The 20,475-nt window shown below is 36.9% G+C and overlaps 1 protein-coding gene across 1 annotated transcript in view; it reads left to right on the plus strand.

Moving 5' to 3' along the window:
• gask1a (golgi associated kinase 1A) overlaps window positions 1-19,723 on the plus strand; it is a 32,285-nt gene extending 12,562 nt beyond the window's left edge. The window contains exons 2-5 of the mRNA XM_055211914.2: window positions 1,270-2,379; window positions 15,674-15,796; window positions 17,205-17,308; window positions 17,709-19,723. Of these exons, the coding sequence (XP_055067889.2) occupies window positions 1,270-2,379; window positions 15,674-15,796; window positions 17,205-17,308; window positions 17,709-17,913 (1,542 nt within the window). The 3' untranslated portion in view covers window positions 17,914-19,723. The remainder of the gene's footprint in view (window positions 1-1,269; window positions 2,380-15,673; window positions 15,797-17,204; window positions 17,309-17,708) is intronic.
• The last annotated feature ends 752 nt before the right edge of the window (window positions 19,724-20,475 follow it).

Genomic DNA, 20,475 nt, shown 5'->3' on the forward strand with positions numbered 1-20,475 from the left:
ATAAGTTGGGTAAGAGCACCATCTGGTGGACAATAATAGGGATTGCCGTAAAAACTCGTCATTGGCAGGGAAGTGTTTTCCTTTTAATCAGTCCTTCCAGAAAAACGTGGAGTTTTTTTGTGATTGTTGCGGGCAAAAATCCTCGATTTTGCGGCACGTTTTCTTAAAAAATGCGATGGAATATGCGGGATATTTATGCAATTTATGCGATGGAATTGCGGGAATTTGCGAAAATTGGGGAACTTGCAAAAACTGCGGAAACTTGCAAAAGCTGCAATGATGTTCACGTCACATAATCACGTCACTTCATAACGTTCCGATGGCAATAGAGGACACGGCTGCGCTTTTGGGAAATAAATGCAACATTTTTCAACTTTCTGCTAATATATATGTGACTTTTTGCTACGAAAATGCGGAGATTATGAAATCATGCAAGCCCCGCATATTTTGTGCGCGGAAATATGTAATTAATGCGGCGAAAGTGCGGCGTATTTGGAAAAAATGCAGCCCCGCATAAATATGCAGACTTTGGCTGATTATGCAATATATCGCGCGATCGCACAATCGCATTTTTCTGGAGGGACTGTTTAATGAGTTTACTCATCAATGGCAGGGAATGAGTTAATAGGGTCACTTGTCAATGTCATCATTCTAGGGGATTTTACTGGTTTCTGCTTTTGCTGCCATAGAAACCATATATGTTTTGAATTTCATATGGCATTGCACAGATTGATCTGCATAACATCAAACTATTAGGAAAGAATTGCTTTCTAATCTATCTTGCAATAATTTGATGTCATATGCTGATCAGTCTGCGCAGTAGTAGTTGGCATGCGGAAGTACACAGAATGTAAAAATACTTTCTTCGCTTTGGAGTGAAATATAACCCAGACAGACATGTTCTTTTTAGAGAGATTCAATCATGTGTTGTATGATGTTAAGTATAACCTTGAACTAAAGATTCATTACCCAGCCGAATGGAAACGATCTGATATAAAAATCTCTGTGAAACTAACAGCTGTGAAAGATCTCATCTACGTGCCACTCTGACTCTCAGAGTCATAATGAAATGAATGCATGTGGAAAATCTCTGGGCTCCAGGCCTGATGTAAACCTTTACCACATATGGAAAACAGTGAGATGAATCTTTAGCATGCATGGAATTTCCTGAAGTAACATTTACTGATTTAGATTTCCAGCGTTTGGGCTCGCTTTATAAAATACGACTTTGCCTCCTGATGTAATTGAACTCTGCTCTGTGTCTGGCAGGCTCTAAAACTGTGGCTGAAATTCAGACTGAAACGTTGCTCTGTGGTGGCCTTCCTGTCCCTCTTCACTTTGTCAGTGATGATATACACCCTTCCTTCCTCCCCATCTGACCGGAGCGACTTGCACCCATGGGCCACCCGAAATAACAAACCCAGCAGGCTGTTGGTGAGGCGCTCGCTGAGACCTCATCTTCCATTACACACCAAGAGTGAAGTGAAGGACTCCACCAAGCATCTTCTGATGGTCAACCATCAGCAACTATCATTTTCTTCTGGGAAAACAGCAGAGGAAAACAGCAACAAGCCAACCATCCATCTTCTCCGCTCCAGACTTGACCCGGCATTGCCTCAGTCTGCCAAAATGCAAAGCCTCCACCCAAACAGCACGGCATGCAGGCACAAATGCGCTCCAGATGGGGCCGAAGCAAAGAGGCTCGCGGGGCGAGTGGTAAAACTAAAACAGGTGCCTAGAGAGGAAAAAACAAGAGAAAGACTTTTTGAGAAGAAAGCGCCTCAGTCTGGGATGAGAGCGCCTTTTACTAACTGGTGTAAGTCTGTACCCGATGAGACTGAATTTAAAGACTGGAAAGCCGAGTCTCTGCCCTGGTTCAGCGATGATGATGTGCAAAAGATGAAGTTGCTCTCCAGAGGTGTCGTGATGAGTAAAAGCAGGCTTTCAGGTCACGGACAAGTACTTCAGGTTGGATTAAATAGCACCTTCGCAGGAGCCGAACATATCAAACATTGCCAGACAGGTGGCTGTGCTCTCATCAAACGTCCCGGTGACTGGTTTGAGGTATTTGCTTTTCACCTAGACAGAGTTCTGGGTCTGAATCGGAGTCTGCCTGTAGTCTTGAGGACCTTTCACGGTGAGATTCTTCCATACAAGTACACCAACGGCTCTCCCAGACCTGTGGTTTGGTGGGATCCCAGCATCCAGCACCTCTCTGATGCTGACAATGACCAAAACTCTTTCTCGCTCACCTGGCCACAATATCAGACGGTACTGCAGAGCAGATGTGGTTCTCAGGTGCCTTTAAACTTTACCAACTGTGTGGGAGTGCATCACTCAGAATGGGGACGACTGGCTTTGTTTGACTTTCTGCTGCAGGTAAGGGACACAGCGACAGCAGATCTACATGAATATTGGTTTCCACAAGTTTAATATGTAAATATGTATTTACAAGACAAATAGCAGATGTGTATTGCAGACAGCAAGAAAATAATGTTTAGTATGAATTAACATTGGGGTATACAAATGTGAACATGAACACGTATCCTATTCCTATACTCACATCTTTGGTAAATGACACATAAATTTACATGAAACTTTTTTAGTTCTCTTACCGCTTTGCTTCCACATTATAGGTGTCTAATGGCATTTTAAAAAACAAAAGGCAATCACTGTGAGGCACTGTGATGCCCCTAGTTTTCATAATAAATGATTGCAATTAATAACCAGATAATCAGAGGTATCATACTTATTCAAACTGAGGGGTCATGTAGCCAAATTGATTTTGCATGCAACCTCCCAATCAAAAAAGCTTCTATTAATCTGTTACTTGTCTTTTTATCTGTTTAATATGCACAATACAGCGCAGTCACAGATTTCATCAGCATCTGAGTGCGGTCGCGGTTTGCTATTAAAATGTCATTAGAAACGCTCACAACATTTCCAAAACTAATGTGCAGTTAACCTCCCCTATGTAGAAAATGTATGGTTCAAAATGTGACAGTCTCAACGTTATAATTATTACTGTAATTCCACTACTTTTAGCGGTAATGAGCATGTAACGAAGTATTTTTTTTTAAATCAAGTAACGCAGTTATTATTATTATTATTAGTCATTGTGCCGCCTACCACAGTGTTAGATCAGAAATGTCTTGTCTGCAAGTGTTCATTTTTCACAAAATAGAGTAACGCGAGTAACAAACTCATTTAAATTTCAGTAATTGTAACTGCATTACTTGATTTAAAATAAAATACTTCGTTACATGCTCATTACCGCTAAAAGTAGTGGAATTACAGTAACGGAATTAAGGGCTCGTTATAGTCGTGTGTAGGTCCTACGGCGTAGCCGCGATGGCATAGGTTCCGCATCGGTTTTCATTTGTACTTTTGCGTCGTCCTCCGCGTCAACGTGCAAACACACGCGCAAACCGCTGGTAGGCAGTATCCACGCGTGTAACCACAGTAGCAGTGCGACCGTCAGAGAAGAAGAAGCTTCTCGGAGTCACGTATGCTCACATATAAAGTAAAATTAAGTGCAAAATGTGTTAATTTTATATAAATATATTTTTAAAGTTTTTAATATTTGCTATTTAAAGAAAAGTTGAAAATAAACAAAGTGTAGATTACCGCATTATTGCTTTTGCATCGTTGAACATTAAAGGGGCCGTGAATTGGTCGATTTTATTGCTTTATGACGTTGATTGATGTCTACTTATGCATTTCGCGTTGTTTTTACATTCAAAAACATCAAAAGCAATAAGTAATACGCTATTTTGTAACATGGATTAGTGGCTGTCTTGAGAAATGGTTCGTTTGAAGGGGCGGGCCGCATTGAAGACCTGAACGTAAACACCCACTGCTATGATTGGACAGCTTCATTCCCCGTCATTACATGTAGGGAAATGTTTTAAAAACATTAATGTGATAAAAATAGCAGCCGAACACAAATATGTTTGAGCCACAAAAGATTCTGGGTGCTAAAGATGATACACATAAATGACAATACGTATATTAAAGTAGAAACAAAACTCGACGTGACTAAATTACCATATAAAACACAGTAAGCGTGCATCCGAATCTAAACTGCGTCTAATAAATCCTTATCAATAACTTTGTATATTTCTATTGTGCTTGTGAGGTTGCTTTTACATTCACGTAATGTTAAATACCACAGTTATATGATAAAAAATAAGCTTTGTTGAGTGTTTGACCTTTCAAACGCAACTTGCCTAAATTACCGTATACAACACAGTAAACAGGCATCAGAATCTAAACTGCGGTTGATAAATCCTTCCTTATAACTAACTTTGTATATTTCTACCTTTAAATTACAGTCGTATTGTTAAGTGTTGTACCTTTATTAATCGTTTAATGTTTTTAGTAAATTAAAACAGTCAACAAACGTATTTAGACACGGATGTTACAACAGGACATATCAAGCAATCTCTTTTAACAAAGCAATAGCGAAACGCAGTAACTTAAATAAAGTAAAATGTCTTACTGTGAATTATACTGCTGTGTCATTGTTGTCAGATCCAATATAAGTGGTGCTTCTGACTGAGTCTCTCTGCAAATCCAGCATCGACTTCTTTACAAATGAATCCATGTCCACAACGTTAACAAACGCTCCCCACACGAGCTGGAACTTCTTCAAAAGCAAACTTTATCCAAGCATATTGCTAATGTTAAGTTCCAAGCCTCCGAATTGAAGTATTTAGCTTCTGTGTTGTTCCCACGCGGTTCTTTCACAACCGAAAAAGCGTTTCCATGGTATCATAACAGATCACCGCGTCAAAATAAAAGTCTCTCAGAAAAAAATGTATTTAAAAAGTCATTTTGGTTAAATTTGTCAATTTTTAAAGACATGTTTACTTACTGAGACACACGTGTCACGCGAAGCTGTGGGCGGGGCTACAAAAGTAGACTTGTCCTTTTGGTTATGGGGAGGTGTTTCAATTCTACTTTGACGTCATAGATTTCCGAATTTTTCACTGGAGTGTTTAGCTGGCTTGGTGCCAAAGACGGTTATATTTCAGTAGCACGGACGTTTTCAGTTCTGAAACTTGCAGGATGTTCATTTAAGTATGATGACCTCTTATATAACAAATTATCAAGTTAAAATTGAGTTTTTGATTCACCGCTCCTTTAAAATCAATCACGTGATTGCTGCTCATATATCATTTTTATTGTTTATATACTTTATGGATTTAAAATGACATTCATTTTATAACATAACACAGTTGTTGTGCAAATGCCATAATGGGACAATTAAACAAGTCATTAAACAGAACGTATATAAACAAAAAATGACATTTCAGATGTAATATGGTGCCAATATGTCATTATTCTGAGAAGTATTTGACATAAAAGTTATTGAAAATATCGTATTGTTAAATGTAAGTGGGAGTGCCATGGAAAAGACAGTGAATGCTCTATAATATTTTTTGTGAGCTGTGCACAATGTGCCCCCTTAAAAAAAATACAGGAGCGCTATGTCAAAAATAGGGCATGTTTGACATGTTACTAATGAAACAATGTGGTTATCCTTTTATTGTAGCCATCATAGATGGGGGGGATTTAAAGTTAGTGAGCATGTTATTACTACTACATCTTTTAAAATGTGGATTTTTCTAAATGTTTGCATGTAGGGATTATGCATAAGTCAATAAAAACCTATTTGTTCACTGTTAAAAATGGTGAAAATATTTACCTCAGGTATCACTGGGGCAGTACACTTTAAAAAGTTCCTAATATGTACCATTTAGGTACAGATGTATACATTTGGTACCAATATGTAGCTTTGAGATACTAATATGAACTCTTTAGGTGCAAAGCTGAAATTTTTTTAAATGGTACAGGCCCAGTAACAGCTGGGGTAAATATTTGGCGTATTTTGTGCTATTCTGAACGTTGCTGGTTAGTCAATATCTCTTCTCATAATTATTGATGGAAAATATAATTTAAATGAAACAATTCCTGGTTTTCAAGCACAAAATGAGAATGGTGTGATGTTGTTAAAGTTAGAGTCCCCGCAGAGACTCTCACATAGTTCACTGTGAATCATTACATCTGTAAATGTTAAAGAGTGTGAGGATTATTGATTTGTGCCTCATTAGCAAGTTTCTGTATACTGAAAGATGTCTGTTACACTTCTTTTCTTCTTTACTTTTATTCCTTATAGTTCAGTCAGGGTTTTTTTCCTCAGGAAGCACTGTTGCCATGGTGATGCTTAATTAAAACTGTGAACAGAGGTGATGCAGACAGGAGGAAGGCATGCCTTGTTATAAACAGGTTGAAAGTGATAAAAAGAGTGAAGTTGTTGAAACTTTTATGTGATTTTTTAATATTTTTAAATATGTTCAAATGTATTAATCCTTATGCGACTGTCACATGAATACACAAGTCTGAGCCATAAAGAGATTCATTAAATATTTTGGCTTATGTTTTTTATTATTTCAGAATTTTTGGTTATAAACACCTTATTTGGATTATTCGCAGTAACTGAACATTAATTTATATCTACCATGTCCCAACAACACAATTCTGTCCAATGTTGGCTACAGAAAAATTTGGGATATTAAAGTAAGACATTTAAATAGGATTTTCCAACTAACATAAATAAAATAAAATATATAATATTGTTAACCTGTTAGCCCTCATTCCATTTTCCGAACCCCCCCACAAAAACTGTCATAGCCAAACTAAAATAGATACAGTTTATAAAGTCTTTGCACTAAAAGCATAAGTTTGGTCTCATTTGAAAGCAGACACTTGGAAGTTTATTAAGAGGTGAACATTAGTTACTTTCATAATGAAAAAAGTTGTTATAGAGAGCTTAAATTATTCTTTTTTATAAACTCCACCAAACATGTATGAAATATTGTTATGAAAATCTAAATGAAATTGGCCTTGGAGCAATCTAGAAATGCTCTGCAGTTAAAGCCACAGGTCTGACCATGTTCTGTTTTAAATCTGAAGATGATACCTCTAAAACTCTGTATTTTATGAAATGTTTTTTAGACCCATGTCATGTAAATTTATTTAGAGAAAACAGCAAAAATGCTAAGCTAATGTTTGTTTATTTATATCTCACAACATCCTTTCAGTTTATTGTCCTATTGCTCCGTGTTTTAAACAGACTCATTAAATAAGCATCCGGATGAGTCATTAACAACTTTTAATCCGGGATATGGCTGTCTAAATGTTTATTTTATTATTATAAACAATATAATAATTGCTCATAATTTCTATTTAGTGTTTTATTTCCTCCTTTTGTCTCAATTCACTTTCTTTTTATTAAAGTCCTTTCTTACAAAAAGAAACTTACCTTAAAGAAGCTTTACCAGTCAAAATTATTCCTAGAAACACATATCTCATATCTCCAGACAGCAGATGTTTACAGAACAGCTAGTACGTTAGCTTAGCATACCATCAAAACACTACAAATAAAAGCATTTATAATAAAACTCACATTATAACATCAAAAGTCGAGTGCTTAAACAATCATGCGTGATCTGATGTGGCTTTGGATCATAAAATAAGACCGAAAATAAACAATTTTATGTTATTTATGCTGTTAGCTTAGCATAGCATTATAATATACAGTACTGTTATGAAAATAACAGACATAGCGTTAAAAATACAGACAAACCATATATAATCTTAATCGTGTTTATTGTCTCCATGGTTTTAAAACATCAAAACATCTTTATTTGCATGTTATTATAAAAACAGCGATCGCTCGTTGCAGGTCACTGTTCAAGTTCACGTCTGACTGACAGCTGCTGCTGAGCTGACTGACGTCTTATTCTTTCTATGAAAGTTTATGAAAGAGTTTCAGACTTTAGCGCCCTCCGGCTTCACGTATGAATGAAACAAACTGAGTGTGAATGACATGCAGACTCAAACTTGCTCATATCGCCATATTTGGAATAAATATGGGTGAAATATTACCCCCACTGCAGAAATTTGAAGTAAACATATAAAATTTAAGTAATATTTCTCCAAATATGCATACTTTGAATTAAAAGCCCCGATAGATGTTGTTTTATCGAGTGCTTTCATGACGATCACGGAGGAGTATTTTTATCAATGAGTGCGGCTGAGGGTTATATTTCAAATTAAAGGTATGTACCGTTTTTCATTTTCATAACGCCTGACAAAAATGAAGAAATTACTGTTACTAGGATTCTCAGATTAAAATAAAGGTCAAAAACTAAATCTTAAATCAAAACACTTTTTAATGATGTATAGTTGTTTAATGTAAGTACATTTAAACTAACAGTAATTTAAATTATGTAAATAAATAGCTCTTCAGTACATCCACGTCCTCGCGCAGGTTATCAATATTATAAACGTATATTATAAGTAAGCAATAAGGTACGAGAGGCTGTGCTGTATCGTGAATAAGTAACGGCTGAAGGGCGTTGTTAGGCACGACGCGAAGCGGAGTGCCTGCGACCCCTTCAGCCGTTACTTATTCACGATACAGCACTTGCCTCGAGTACCTTATTGCTTTTATAAAACGGTTACCACACAATATTAAAGTAAAAAAAATATTAGTGCAACTTTCATGAAGTTAAATCAATAAAAGCATTCCTTCCGCTAGAAAAAATAGTCCCTGACTGCGAACAACAACATGAAAGCTCAAATAAAAACAACAAACTGTTCTGAAGCTGTGTCTGAAACCGTTCCCTCGTTCACTCATTCACTATTCCCTATATGGGGAATGACAGTTGAGTCCACTAAATGGGGAAGAAGCAAAGAAAATGAGTGAGCGATTTCGGACACTGACGCAAATATCATGCGTCAGAGAGCTGTCGCAGAGATTCATCAAAAACACCTGTGTGGCTTTATTGATTGTGCTGTGAAATGGTAAAGTTTACTTTCTTACTGTTTTTCACATTTGTCATTATTGTATTAGTTGATAATAAAGAGAACAAAACAACTGCTTATAATATTTATTTACTGCTGTTTATAATTGTTTAATAAAAGTGTGTATTAGATTTTAAATAAAAGATAACGCAATTATTTTTCATTTGTTTATTTTCAAAAAGTAGAAAATAACTCACAACAAGAAAATGTTTGGTGTTTACTGTCAGTATCCTTCAGCTGATTCAAGTTTCCCGTTCGTCTCCCGTTGCATCATGGGAAATATGAGTGAACGAGTGTACATCGAATGTACCCTCAAAATCAGAGTGCATTGTGGGTTAAAAGTAGTGAATGAATGTAGGGAATGAAGTTGTTCACTCAGGTTTCGGACACCACTACAAAATGGCCGACACCCGATATAGTGCACTATATAGTGGATAGGGAGCGGTTTCAGACACAGCTTGAGACTTTGTCTCATTATATGTTTATGTGTTGCTAAGGGTGTTGCTAAAGGCGCAGTAATTTTAAATAGAACAGTTGGGTGAAGCGGTCATAGCAGTGTTTTATCGTGAATAAAGCACACCTATTGACCAATCAGAATCAAGGATTGGAACTAACCGTTTTATAAATATTAATAATATATAAATATTAAAGGAAATGCTATGATGATGCACTTTTATTGTTAATGAGATGAAAAAGAATGAATAAGTTGATTAAATTACTGTCAAATATGATTTAATAAATGGTAAAAGCAATTATCTCAGTCATACAGTATTGCTGGAAGAGAAGAGCAGGAAAATAATGTGCGTGTGTTTACTAGATTCGGATTATAAGAACATACAACCCAGTCTCACGGTAAGTCGTGTTATAGTAACGGAAATTTAGATTAATTTATTTATGTTTGATGATACGAATTTCCGCAGTTTTTTGTGTCTCTGGAGACTAATGTCTTTTTCGTCCTTTCCAGCACGAATTTCTATCAATGGCTGTTCGTGTCTTTGGCACAACGTTATCGTCTCATTTTATATTTTGTTTTCTATTTTTTGACCATTGTCGCTTGGGTTAGAATCACTTTCTGTGACTTCCTTACCCAAAACCCAACTCTAACCCCAACTCCAGGAGAGAATAGTTTTAAAAACGGATGAAAAACATGTAGAAACCAACACATAAAATTGCATCCTAACGCAAACCCAGAATCTAACCCTAACCCCAAGCGACAATGATTTAAAAATAGGAAAGAACAATGCGAAAACAAAATATAAAATGACACGATAAAGAAAGTCGTGCCACAGACACAAACAGCCATTGATAGAAATTCGTGCTGGGAAGGACGAAAAAGACATTTGTCTCCAGAGACACGAAAAACCGCAGAAATTTGCGTCATCAAACACGAATAAATGAACACTATAACATGACTTGCCGTGAGACTGTGTTGGAATATAGTGAAAAATAAGCTTTAGCATATGGCATAGACGTGACATTGACCTTGTTACATTACATTAGTGAGTCCACCATATTGAGGAGGGCAATACATATAAACGCAGCAAGCAATTTTGTGTTTAAAGGTGCAGTGTGTACGTTTTAAAAGGATATCTTGACAGAAATGGACAATAATATACAAAACTATATTAATAGGGGTGTAGAAAGACCTTTTTATAATGAACCATTATCTTTTTATTACCTTAGAATGAGATGTTTTTATCTACATGCACAGAGGGTCCCCTTACATGGAAGTCGCCATTTTGTGCCGCCATGTTTCTACAGAAGCCCTTAACGGACAAACTTTTTTACTAAGTTGTCATTGTTGATGACATGTTTTTCCGGTGATGGCTACCATAGTTTCTCTATGCGTTTCAAAAGTGAGGGGTGAGCAGTGGACTGAGCCGTTGGTTGCAATTCGGAACCTCACCACTAGATGCCGCTAAAATTTACACACTGCACCTTTAAAAGACATATAATAGACACCCAAACACAGGCCAGACATCTGCTTCGTTACATTACATTAGTGAGTCCACCATATTGAGGAGGGCAAAACTATACCATATAAACGCAGCAAGCAATTTTGTGTTTAAAAGACATAATAGATACCCAAACACAGGCCAGACGTCTGCTAAGAAATGCAAAATTTGGTCTGTCAGTGAAAATTTAAGAGACTTTTAACCCTAATCCAAAATAAATGAAAATGAATAAATGAAAGCATACACGTTGTAATCACTGTTGACTTTGCTTACATGATCAGACATCTTGCACGTTATTTTGGCAAACTACGCGTAACCAAATTCAAGTTTGTTTTTGTCTAGAAGCATAGGATAAAAAGCAAAAAAACCATTAAAAAAATGCAGATTTCAATAATTTACAAAGCTCCCTCCTATTTACTTGTGTTAATAGCAATGTTGGCCTCTCTTATACAGTGCAACATATGATTCAGTAGTCAATGTGCTTCTTTCTTTCTTTGAATTTATTTGACTTTCTTGGTTTCAGTTTACACATATAACCCATGTTTGTATAACTGTTTTGCAGTTATCGTTTATGTAGGCATGAACTAGAGGGATGTTTTACACAAGAGCGCCTTCAGTTTTCCTGCAAAACCGTTCATCCTTGATTAATAATCTGGCTGAATCAAGCATGGAAAAATCTGGCAGATTGTGTTGTGCACCCATGCATGTGTGTTAAAGTGTAATTATATCTGTTTAAAAATGTGCAGTGTGGATTTGCAAGGATAGTGTGTGAGTGGGTGCAATGTGTGTGTGTGTATTTTGGATGTGCATGTATGGATAGCCAATGAATAATACATTGGATCTTAGAGGAAAAGTCAATAGTTGTAACATGGCCAACAGTTAATAGCTTTGTATTGATGTGCTGAAATTGCTGAGTGGGACCCATGAACACTTGTTCCTATCTATTCATTTAGCACCTTTGTGATGGCACTGATGTGTAACCTCACACCCATAAGCACAGAACAGTGTGAAGGACACACTTGCTGCCACCACAGGATCCATGCGACCTTCTGACTAAAGCTCTGAAATCTAGATAAGAATATGTTATGACTTCAAAATACAACTTTCTACCCATGTAAGCTCATGTTGTGATATTTTACCAGTTTGAACAAACAGGGTTCATTACGTGACAGTGAGTTTAGGATGCCACAAACTACCCTCCATACTTCATAGTGTAGTGACTGGTCTGATTAATTAAGCATTTTGTTTCGGACTCAATTGTTAAGCCAATTCTTTCATTTGTGTATACTGCAACAGAGACACTTATGCAAGCTAGGGATAATTCCTGATGAAAGCTAACTGGTTAACATCTCAGTTGCAGTTGCTTGGCTGATGCTTGACCCCTCGGGTATATGTGGCTTGCCTCCAACTATCTTAAATTTGGGCACCGAACCTGCAGTAGTGCCATAAATGCCAAGTGATCGTTCTGGAGCCCCAGGAAAGGCATGTGCTGACAGCACTGATCATACCATAAAAATGTGCACAGTCCCAGAACCTTCAGTGGCAATCATCCTGGTGGTGCATGATCTGTGGTGTCACTAAAAAATATACATATAAGACGGACTCTAATGTAAGTAGAGAGAATATAGAAAGTTAAATAAGTCCTTCTAAATCACTTTACAATAAGGTTTTATTTTGTTAACATTAGTAAACGCATTAGCTAAAATGAACTAACAATGACTTACAATTAAAATTCTTTGCCAGTACAATTGAAGAGTTTCGTTGCAAAACGAGATATCCACCGTTTTGTTATTGTTCAGAAATCACGTTTTTTTGATTGTGCATTCCAATTAATTTTAATGCAACTGCAGTTGCTTTGTTTTGATTTAAACCTTCATAACTTAAAAAATACAGCTAAGTAGCACCATAAAACAAAATAATAACATGATAACATAATAATGAACATGTTTTGACAAAAATGTTAAAAAAGCTACACCGTAGGCCCTACGCACAACTATAACGAGCCCTTTACTGTAAAGTGTTACCGAAAAAAATCTCTAATGTGATTTATGTACGGCAGGCAAAAAATAATTTAATCTGAATGCACACCTGCTTTAAATGGCTGTCAATTCAACCAGTCAACCCTTTGCTCCCATAATGGTGTAGTTAAAACATCTTCCAGCAGGGGATTGTAACTGAAACACTAAATCATCCAAACCTTTACCTTAATAAAAGACACAACACAAGACTCAGGTTACGAGCCTTTCAAATCATTGTATGTACAGTATGTACTCAACATAGCCCAATATAAACAACGATTGTTGTCATTGACAAAAGTACACACGCTTCAGAATACAAAATTGAGAGTCTGTGATGTGGAAATATCTTCAGCAGAAATGCTCTGTGGCATTCACTACAGTATGCTTCACTGGCAGCGCTGGGTAAGAACATTACATAATCACACCCTAAGGTTATCACAGTGTTGGTGTTGGAAGGAGAGAAAGCGAGAGAGAGAGAGAGAGAGAGAGAGGGAGAGAGTGATGATTTTAGTTTGATGATGTGTGTTCATGACTGTCTTCTGCTGATACAGCTGACTGACAGCAACTGTCACGGGAACTGAATGTTAAAATATAATTCTCAGTACACTATCAGAATATGAACAAGCTTCTGGCACGTCATTCCTAGTTGTTAATCAAAGTCCCTTTCTAAAGCTTTACAATGTACAGTTATAATTCAGTCACGCAGTCAGTCTTAGCTGTCCTTTACACTTGACATTCAAACTTGATATAAAATGCATCACAAAAGATGCAGAAACAAGCAGAAAGCCAAACAGTTGGCAGCATGGTATTTCGAAAAAAGCTGGCTGACTATCGTGGGTTAAGCAAGATTTAGGGCCAATCTCATTTCTCTGTCTTCCCCTTTGTCTTCGTCTTCCCCTTGTCCCTCGAAACTGAGTGAAGGGGTAAGACAGATTGTCCGTCTAAAAAATGAGACACCACTCGATTACCGTTTGCGTCAACTTCCCTTGCCGCTAACTGGCTGCTAAGTAAACAGACAAGCGCTGACAAAAACAAAGAAGATGCCGTCGTTTCAGGTTGTGGTATCGATTGCCTGCTAGGCTTAGCTGCTAGCTAGCGCCTTAACTAGCAATTCAAAACAAAAACATTACAACAAAACCGCTTGAACATTTTATTAAAAGTATCATAAAACATATGTGTCATAATATAATCAAACTGCTGAAAATAACGTTACTTTCATTTGTGTGACTCCTTGACAGAGAAATGAGACACACCCATAAAGCCTTACTAAACAAATACCCATAGTTTCAACCCATAGTTTGTTCAAATATTGACAAACCTAAATATTGTGTTTAAATTAACTTATGCTGTGTTGTTTCAGCTTAAAATGTTGGGTTGTTTCAACACATGGTTGGGTCAAAAATGGATTTTCCAGATTAATTTAAACCAAAGATTGGGTTGAGTATTTTTTTAGATTAAGGTAGCGTGCATACCAAAGCGTTTACGCTGGCGGTTTCTAATGGGAGCGCCACGCTTTTTAAAAACGCTAGGAGCTGGTGGGTTTTGTCCGTGCTGAGCGCCGGCACTCACGTTTTTTTTTTTCGTGCTCAGCGAGGAGCACCAAGATATACAATATTGTTATAATGGTAACACTTTACAATAAGGTTTATTAGTTAACATTAGTTAACTACATTAGTTAACATGAACTAATAATTAACTGCACTTATACAGTATTTAATAATCTTTGTTAATGTTAATTTCAACAATTAATAATACTTTATTAAAATCTTGTTAACATTAGTTAATGTTCTGTGAACTAACATGAACAAACAATTAAAAGCTTTATTTCTATTAACTAACATGAACAAAGATTAATAACTACTGTAACAAATGTATTGCTTATGGTTTGTTCATGTTAGTTGATACATTAACTAATGTTACCTAATGAACCTTATTGTAAAGTGTTACCGTTATAATTAACTCGGCCACCCAATCATAGTGGAGGAGTGATTTTAACCAACCGGCGCAACGACTGATAAACAAAGCAGAAGTATCATAGCAACCAAAGCGCTCAGCTGAAAAAAGCTGGCAAGCGTCTACATTTGGTGTCCGTCTGGCGTATTCAGCCGTGTTTAAACGCTTTGGTGTGTGCACGCTACCTAAGGAAAAAATGCTGGGTTATTTAGAAAAGTCAAAAAGGGACAAACCCAACCTGTTGGGTAAAATTAACTCAGAAAATGTTTATATTTGACCCAACAATGAGTTAAGCCAACACAATATTTTGGGTTGAAATAACCCAGCACAGGTCAAATTACATTCCAACCGTTTTAGGTTCCCTTTTGACCCAATACTGGGTTCAAAAACAACCCAGCATTTTTTACTATGTACTTTTCCTAGGATCAGCGCCCAGTTGTTTCAATCATAACCCCAACTATCAAGTGTGGATGAACAGAGCTGTTCTGAAATCAGAGCCAGTTCACCTTATAGTGTGAAATACAGAAGCGATGTGTCAGACTGGACAGTTTTTTTAAAAGTAAGGAAATACATAAGCAGGTAGCCACAGCACCACAAGGTTACACCTCACCTTTGCTCAACACTTTGCTCAACATTTCTCACCACACACAAGAACCCAATGGCCATTATATTTATTGAGGTAAACCACTGTATAACCACAGGAGGATTCTTAGGCCAGCAGGTTAATGGCTTGATTTGTTTAAAAGGAAAGTTGGTGTTAAGTGTTTGACTTTGTGCTGTCAGCTGTATGGCTTTTCTTTGTGGGCTGTGCAGAATAGCAGTGTTTTACTGGCATAAATGAATCATATGTGTCTGATTCATTGTTTTCTACAGGTCAATGACAGACTGGACCGGCACTGTTGTGGATTCACACCAGATCCATCAGAATTATGTGTAGAAAACCTGCTGCATGTCAAATGTAGAAACCCAAAGGACTTAAATCTCGTGCACATCCTGGTAAAGACTTTTCACTTTTAAAGATTTCCCCAAGTGTAGCACATTCATATTTAGAAAAATAGCAACACCTGAAACATTCATCTTTAAAATATATCTGGGGCATTATTCAAACCAAAGGGAGTAAACATGCATGTATAATGACACTATGGATTTAGTGAACTGAAACTTTATCAAGTTATATTGACTGAGCTCACAACAGGGTCACATAGCAAGGATTGCTTTACTATCAGGAGAGTGTAGTACAACCTTACTTTCAATCTGTGTGTAGCTTTCCAATATCAAAAGTAATATCTTTCCGCCAGCTCTTAAGATCCATGTGAGGTTTGAGGTCCCTTTCAAACTGTGAGTTAGAAACCCAAATAAATTATATGAGACAGCTGAAACGAGTCGAGGCGATGGGAGCCTTTAGATTGGTTTTGCAGTCATTATCTGATAGTGTTTGGAGAGCTGAAGAAATGGCTCTAGTGTGGTTTTGGTTTAGGTTTTTAGAGTCAGTCTGCTAAAGTCATCTGTTTTAATATCGCTTGCCCACAAGAACATTCCCCACCTCACAGCAGAGTCCTCTGCAACCAGTCTGAGCACTCAAGCTGTGTCTTTTGTTAACCCCAACCCTGAAATTGTGCATATTGTCGTACAAGGCATTTCTAAAATAAAGTTATGAGTCATGCAATGAGAATTTGAGAAAAAACAGAGCTATAAAGTATACAGTGTATAGACAAGATTTCCCAAATTCTTTATGGATATCTGCACTAAATATCTAATATGTACAGTAACAAATGACCAAACTAAGTGGCATTTAAAGATAACTTAAACTAAATTTACAAGCAAACTGTTAAAAAACACTGAAATGTGTTGGAAGATGTGAATAGCTGGGTTTCCATCCAAATGTGAAGTGAATTTTTTCAAAATTTGCAAAAAAACAAAAAAACAAACAAATGCGAAATACTTTACTGTCAAAAACCCACCTCAAGCGAGCATAAATTATTTTTTTTTTTTTTAGAATTAATGGATTTTTATTCGAAATTTGGCGTTTCAATCACTTGTTGCGATACTTCAAAATCTGCATAAAACCAGTGTGATGGAAACCCTATGGTTACTACATATGTTACAACATCCATGTTGCAGCTTGCAGAAAACTGACTTCATGCATTCAATAAAATGACGTTAAGGTCAAATGGTTTAAAGTAATTAAAGAATACCAAAGAAAAATAAAATTGTTCTGAAAAAAGGTTTAGGAACATTTAGTTGCAAATGCCTTTTTGTTTGATATGTATGTAATACATTAATGGCATTCATAGATTTTTGTGTGACTTATTCTTTTATTCTTCTCATTGTATTTACATATAATAAATATGCATGAGTCTGTGCACAATATGCAATATATAACCTGAGTAACCTTTATCCATAGGTTCGTAAGACAGAACCATCCAGACTGGTCTTTATTGACAATGCAGGAAGACCTTATCAACCACAGGACAACCTTAACTTCAGACTGGTTGAAGGCATTGATGAGTAAGTATTCATACTTTCAAAAATATTTGGTTGTATCCGAAACCTTCCATACTATATAGTAGACAAAAAAAGTTCAGTATGTTGCTTTTAATGAATGTGAATTAGAAAAAAATATATATTTAAAATCGTGGAGTAAGAGGCTACATGAAACACATGCCTGTGATGCTAGCCCCGCCCTGGCTTCTTCTGATTGGTCCACTGTTCTAAAACTAAAAAATTGACGTACATATAACATAAATGTTGTGTTAAAAACAAACAAACAAACAAACTTGTAAGCCGGACCTAAAGGGATGTTGTTTTAGAATCTTGTTCCTGTTCAGGAAACAGAATAAATGGCATCCAGCTTTAACATGAAATAATAAGTTCAATCCTTATGTAATGTTACACTTGTCTTTGACAGGTTTCCAGAGAGGGCCGTTTCAGTGCTGATGTCAGGATGTCTGGAGAAGATGCTCCTGCGTTCCCTGTTTTCAGATCGGGAATTCTGGGTGAGCAGAGGAGGAGTGTCTGGACTTAAATCTCTTTTACACAATGTGGGGCAAAGAGCCAAGGTCCTGCTGCAGCATATTCAAGAGAAAAAACTGAGACTTAACAGAGACCTATGACCATGAAAATCATATTGTCAACAATCCATTACTAAATTCTCAGTAGACTATAGAAATCCTTTATTTGTATTGTTTTGAATATATGTATGTGGATGAAAGTGTTTGGTTTGCTGTTTAGAAGACAGTTATGAGAGGAGGCGTTGAGTTTGAATTTCTGGGTCAGTTTTGTTAATTAAGGCTGACAAACCTTAACCTTATGAGATGCTATTGATGTCTAAGAAAAGAGATTCCAGATGGCCATTTGCAAATGAGAAGTCATCCAGGGGTCTGTAACTGTGCAGAGACTTCAGAGTCGCTAACCAGACATGATGTGTTAGTCACAGACGACAAGCAATTTGTCTGCTCATATTGAATGTGAAAACACAAAGTGACATCACATCCAATTTAAAGATATGTAATTTACTGTTATGAACAGCAGGATTTTTGACCAATGACATTTACAGTGGGCGGAGCTTCACAGTGCATTAACGCATATGCAAAATTTCCAGGTTGCTCTACACTCTAAAAAGACAAACGGTGCTATATAGCGCCAAAACTGTTGCTTTGGATCGTGGTCATGGAAGAGCCATTTTGGGTGCCGTGTGGCACCGGTGGGGCGCCTGTGTGGCACCTGTGTAGAACCATATAGGGGCCATATAGCACCACTACAGCACCACATATGGTTCTGCGTGGCACTATGTGGTTCTGCACAGGTGCTTCACTGGTGCTTCGCCGGTGCTGTGTGGCGATGGAGATGGTTCTTCTATGATTGCGAGCAAAGAACCACTTTTGGTGCTATATAGCACCGTTTGTTTTTAGAGTGTACCACAGTGGTTCTCAAATTTTTCGCTGTGCATCCCCCTCCCCCCTTCTGTAGGGTGCATACCTTTGTGCCCCCCAAAGAAAATTCATGCAATAATACAATCTCAAACTTAAAATTTCAATTTCACATGACACATTAAATGACACAATGTAGTGTTGTTGGTTGGTAGCCTTCTTCTTAGGTTTGATCACACAGAATTTATGATCAATTGTTTTTTTTATAAAATGTCAGCCCCTTGGCACCATCTCATGCCCCCCAGTTTGAGAACCACTTGTCTACCACATCCCATCCTGTAAGGCACAATCAACATTTGATGTTCAAGTCACAAGTCAAGTGTTTTTCTTGTATTTTGTATAGTGTCCACTCCTCAAAACTACAAAAACAAAAGAATTGAGGCATACAAGCTAAATGTTTAATGAAGGTTGATATAGGACTATGAAACTGTGTTGTGAAATGAAACTAGGAAACCCCAGCTGGTTGGGGCTGGTGTGCAGAACCCTTAAGCACTTCTAAAGACTCTGAGTTTATGCTGTCATATGTTGTGGTAATATCATGTGTCGGGCCTTGCTACATTGGGTCTCTGACTAAAGCTTATATTGTTAACTAAACTACATGGTGACTGGTTCTCATTAGTTTATAAGTGAAAAGTCAAAGTAAATTATAAATATAAATGAATTGAAGAGCTCAGATGCAAAAGCCACTAAATGCCACCTCCATCAATGCTCTCGACATGTATTATAAGTTGATCAAATATTCTCACTTCAAATTCGATTAATCTCGGGTCATTCTGAAATACTGGTTTGTTGGTATAATCCAAATTTAAGAGTCTTATAAAAAATACTAATTTACAAGAAGACGCACTAAGAGAGTTTTGCATCTGAGCTCTTCAATTATAACTTAAACTTTGGGGACATTGATTGTTATATCTAAAGTTTGCTGAAATAAAATGTAATCAGTCCTGATCACTGAATGTGTTTAATATAAATAAATCTGATGTTTTTGACCTACTTTATTACTTACGTTTCATACACTTCATCTACGGTAACATCACTTAACCTAAAGAATAAAAGCTAGATGCTGGCTTTATTAGGCTATTTGAAATTGCATAAGTGAAAACAATTAAAAAGGTAAAAATCCACCGCACTGTAAAAAATTTAAGTTGGAAAAAATACTTTAATTGGTAACACCTAAAAACACCTAGGTTTTTTTAACTTAAAATTTCACTTTAACTGAAAAATGTAAAGGTTCCAAAGAATGCATTAAAATAATATGTTAAATTGTTCTCTGATATCTACATAGAAGGTATGTGGCTTTATTAAAGAACACCTATTTCATTGCTAAAAAAACAATGTTATTTTGTGTATTAGGTATAATACAATATGTTTGCGTGGTTTATGGTAAAAAACACACTATTTTCCACTTGCCGTACATTTTTGTCACAAAATAACCTCCTGGACAGCAACCAGTCTAGTTTTAAAAGTGGTCACTCCACCGAGGCTGCACTGCACCAGTCATTGAAGCCCTAAGGCAGGCAAGGGCAACCTCCAAATCATCTGTACTGATCCTACTGGATCTATCCGCAGCTTTTGACACTGTCAATCACCACATCCTCCTTTCGACCCTCAAGGCTAGGGGTGTCTCTGGTACAGCTCTACGTTGTTTCAAGTTTTACCTCTTAGGTGGGTCATTTAGGGTATCCTGGAGAGGGTACGTCTACGAAACCCAACATCTTAATACCGGGGTACCTCAAGGCTCAGTTC

The sequence above is a fragment of the Misgurnus anguillicaudatus genome, chromosome 10 (assembly GCF_027580225.2).
Source record: "Misgurnus anguillicaudatus chromosome 10, ASM2758022v2, whole genome shotgun sequence".
NCBI lineage: Eukaryota > Metazoa > Chordata > Actinopteri > Cypriniformes > Cobitidae > Misgurnus > Misgurnus anguillicaudatus.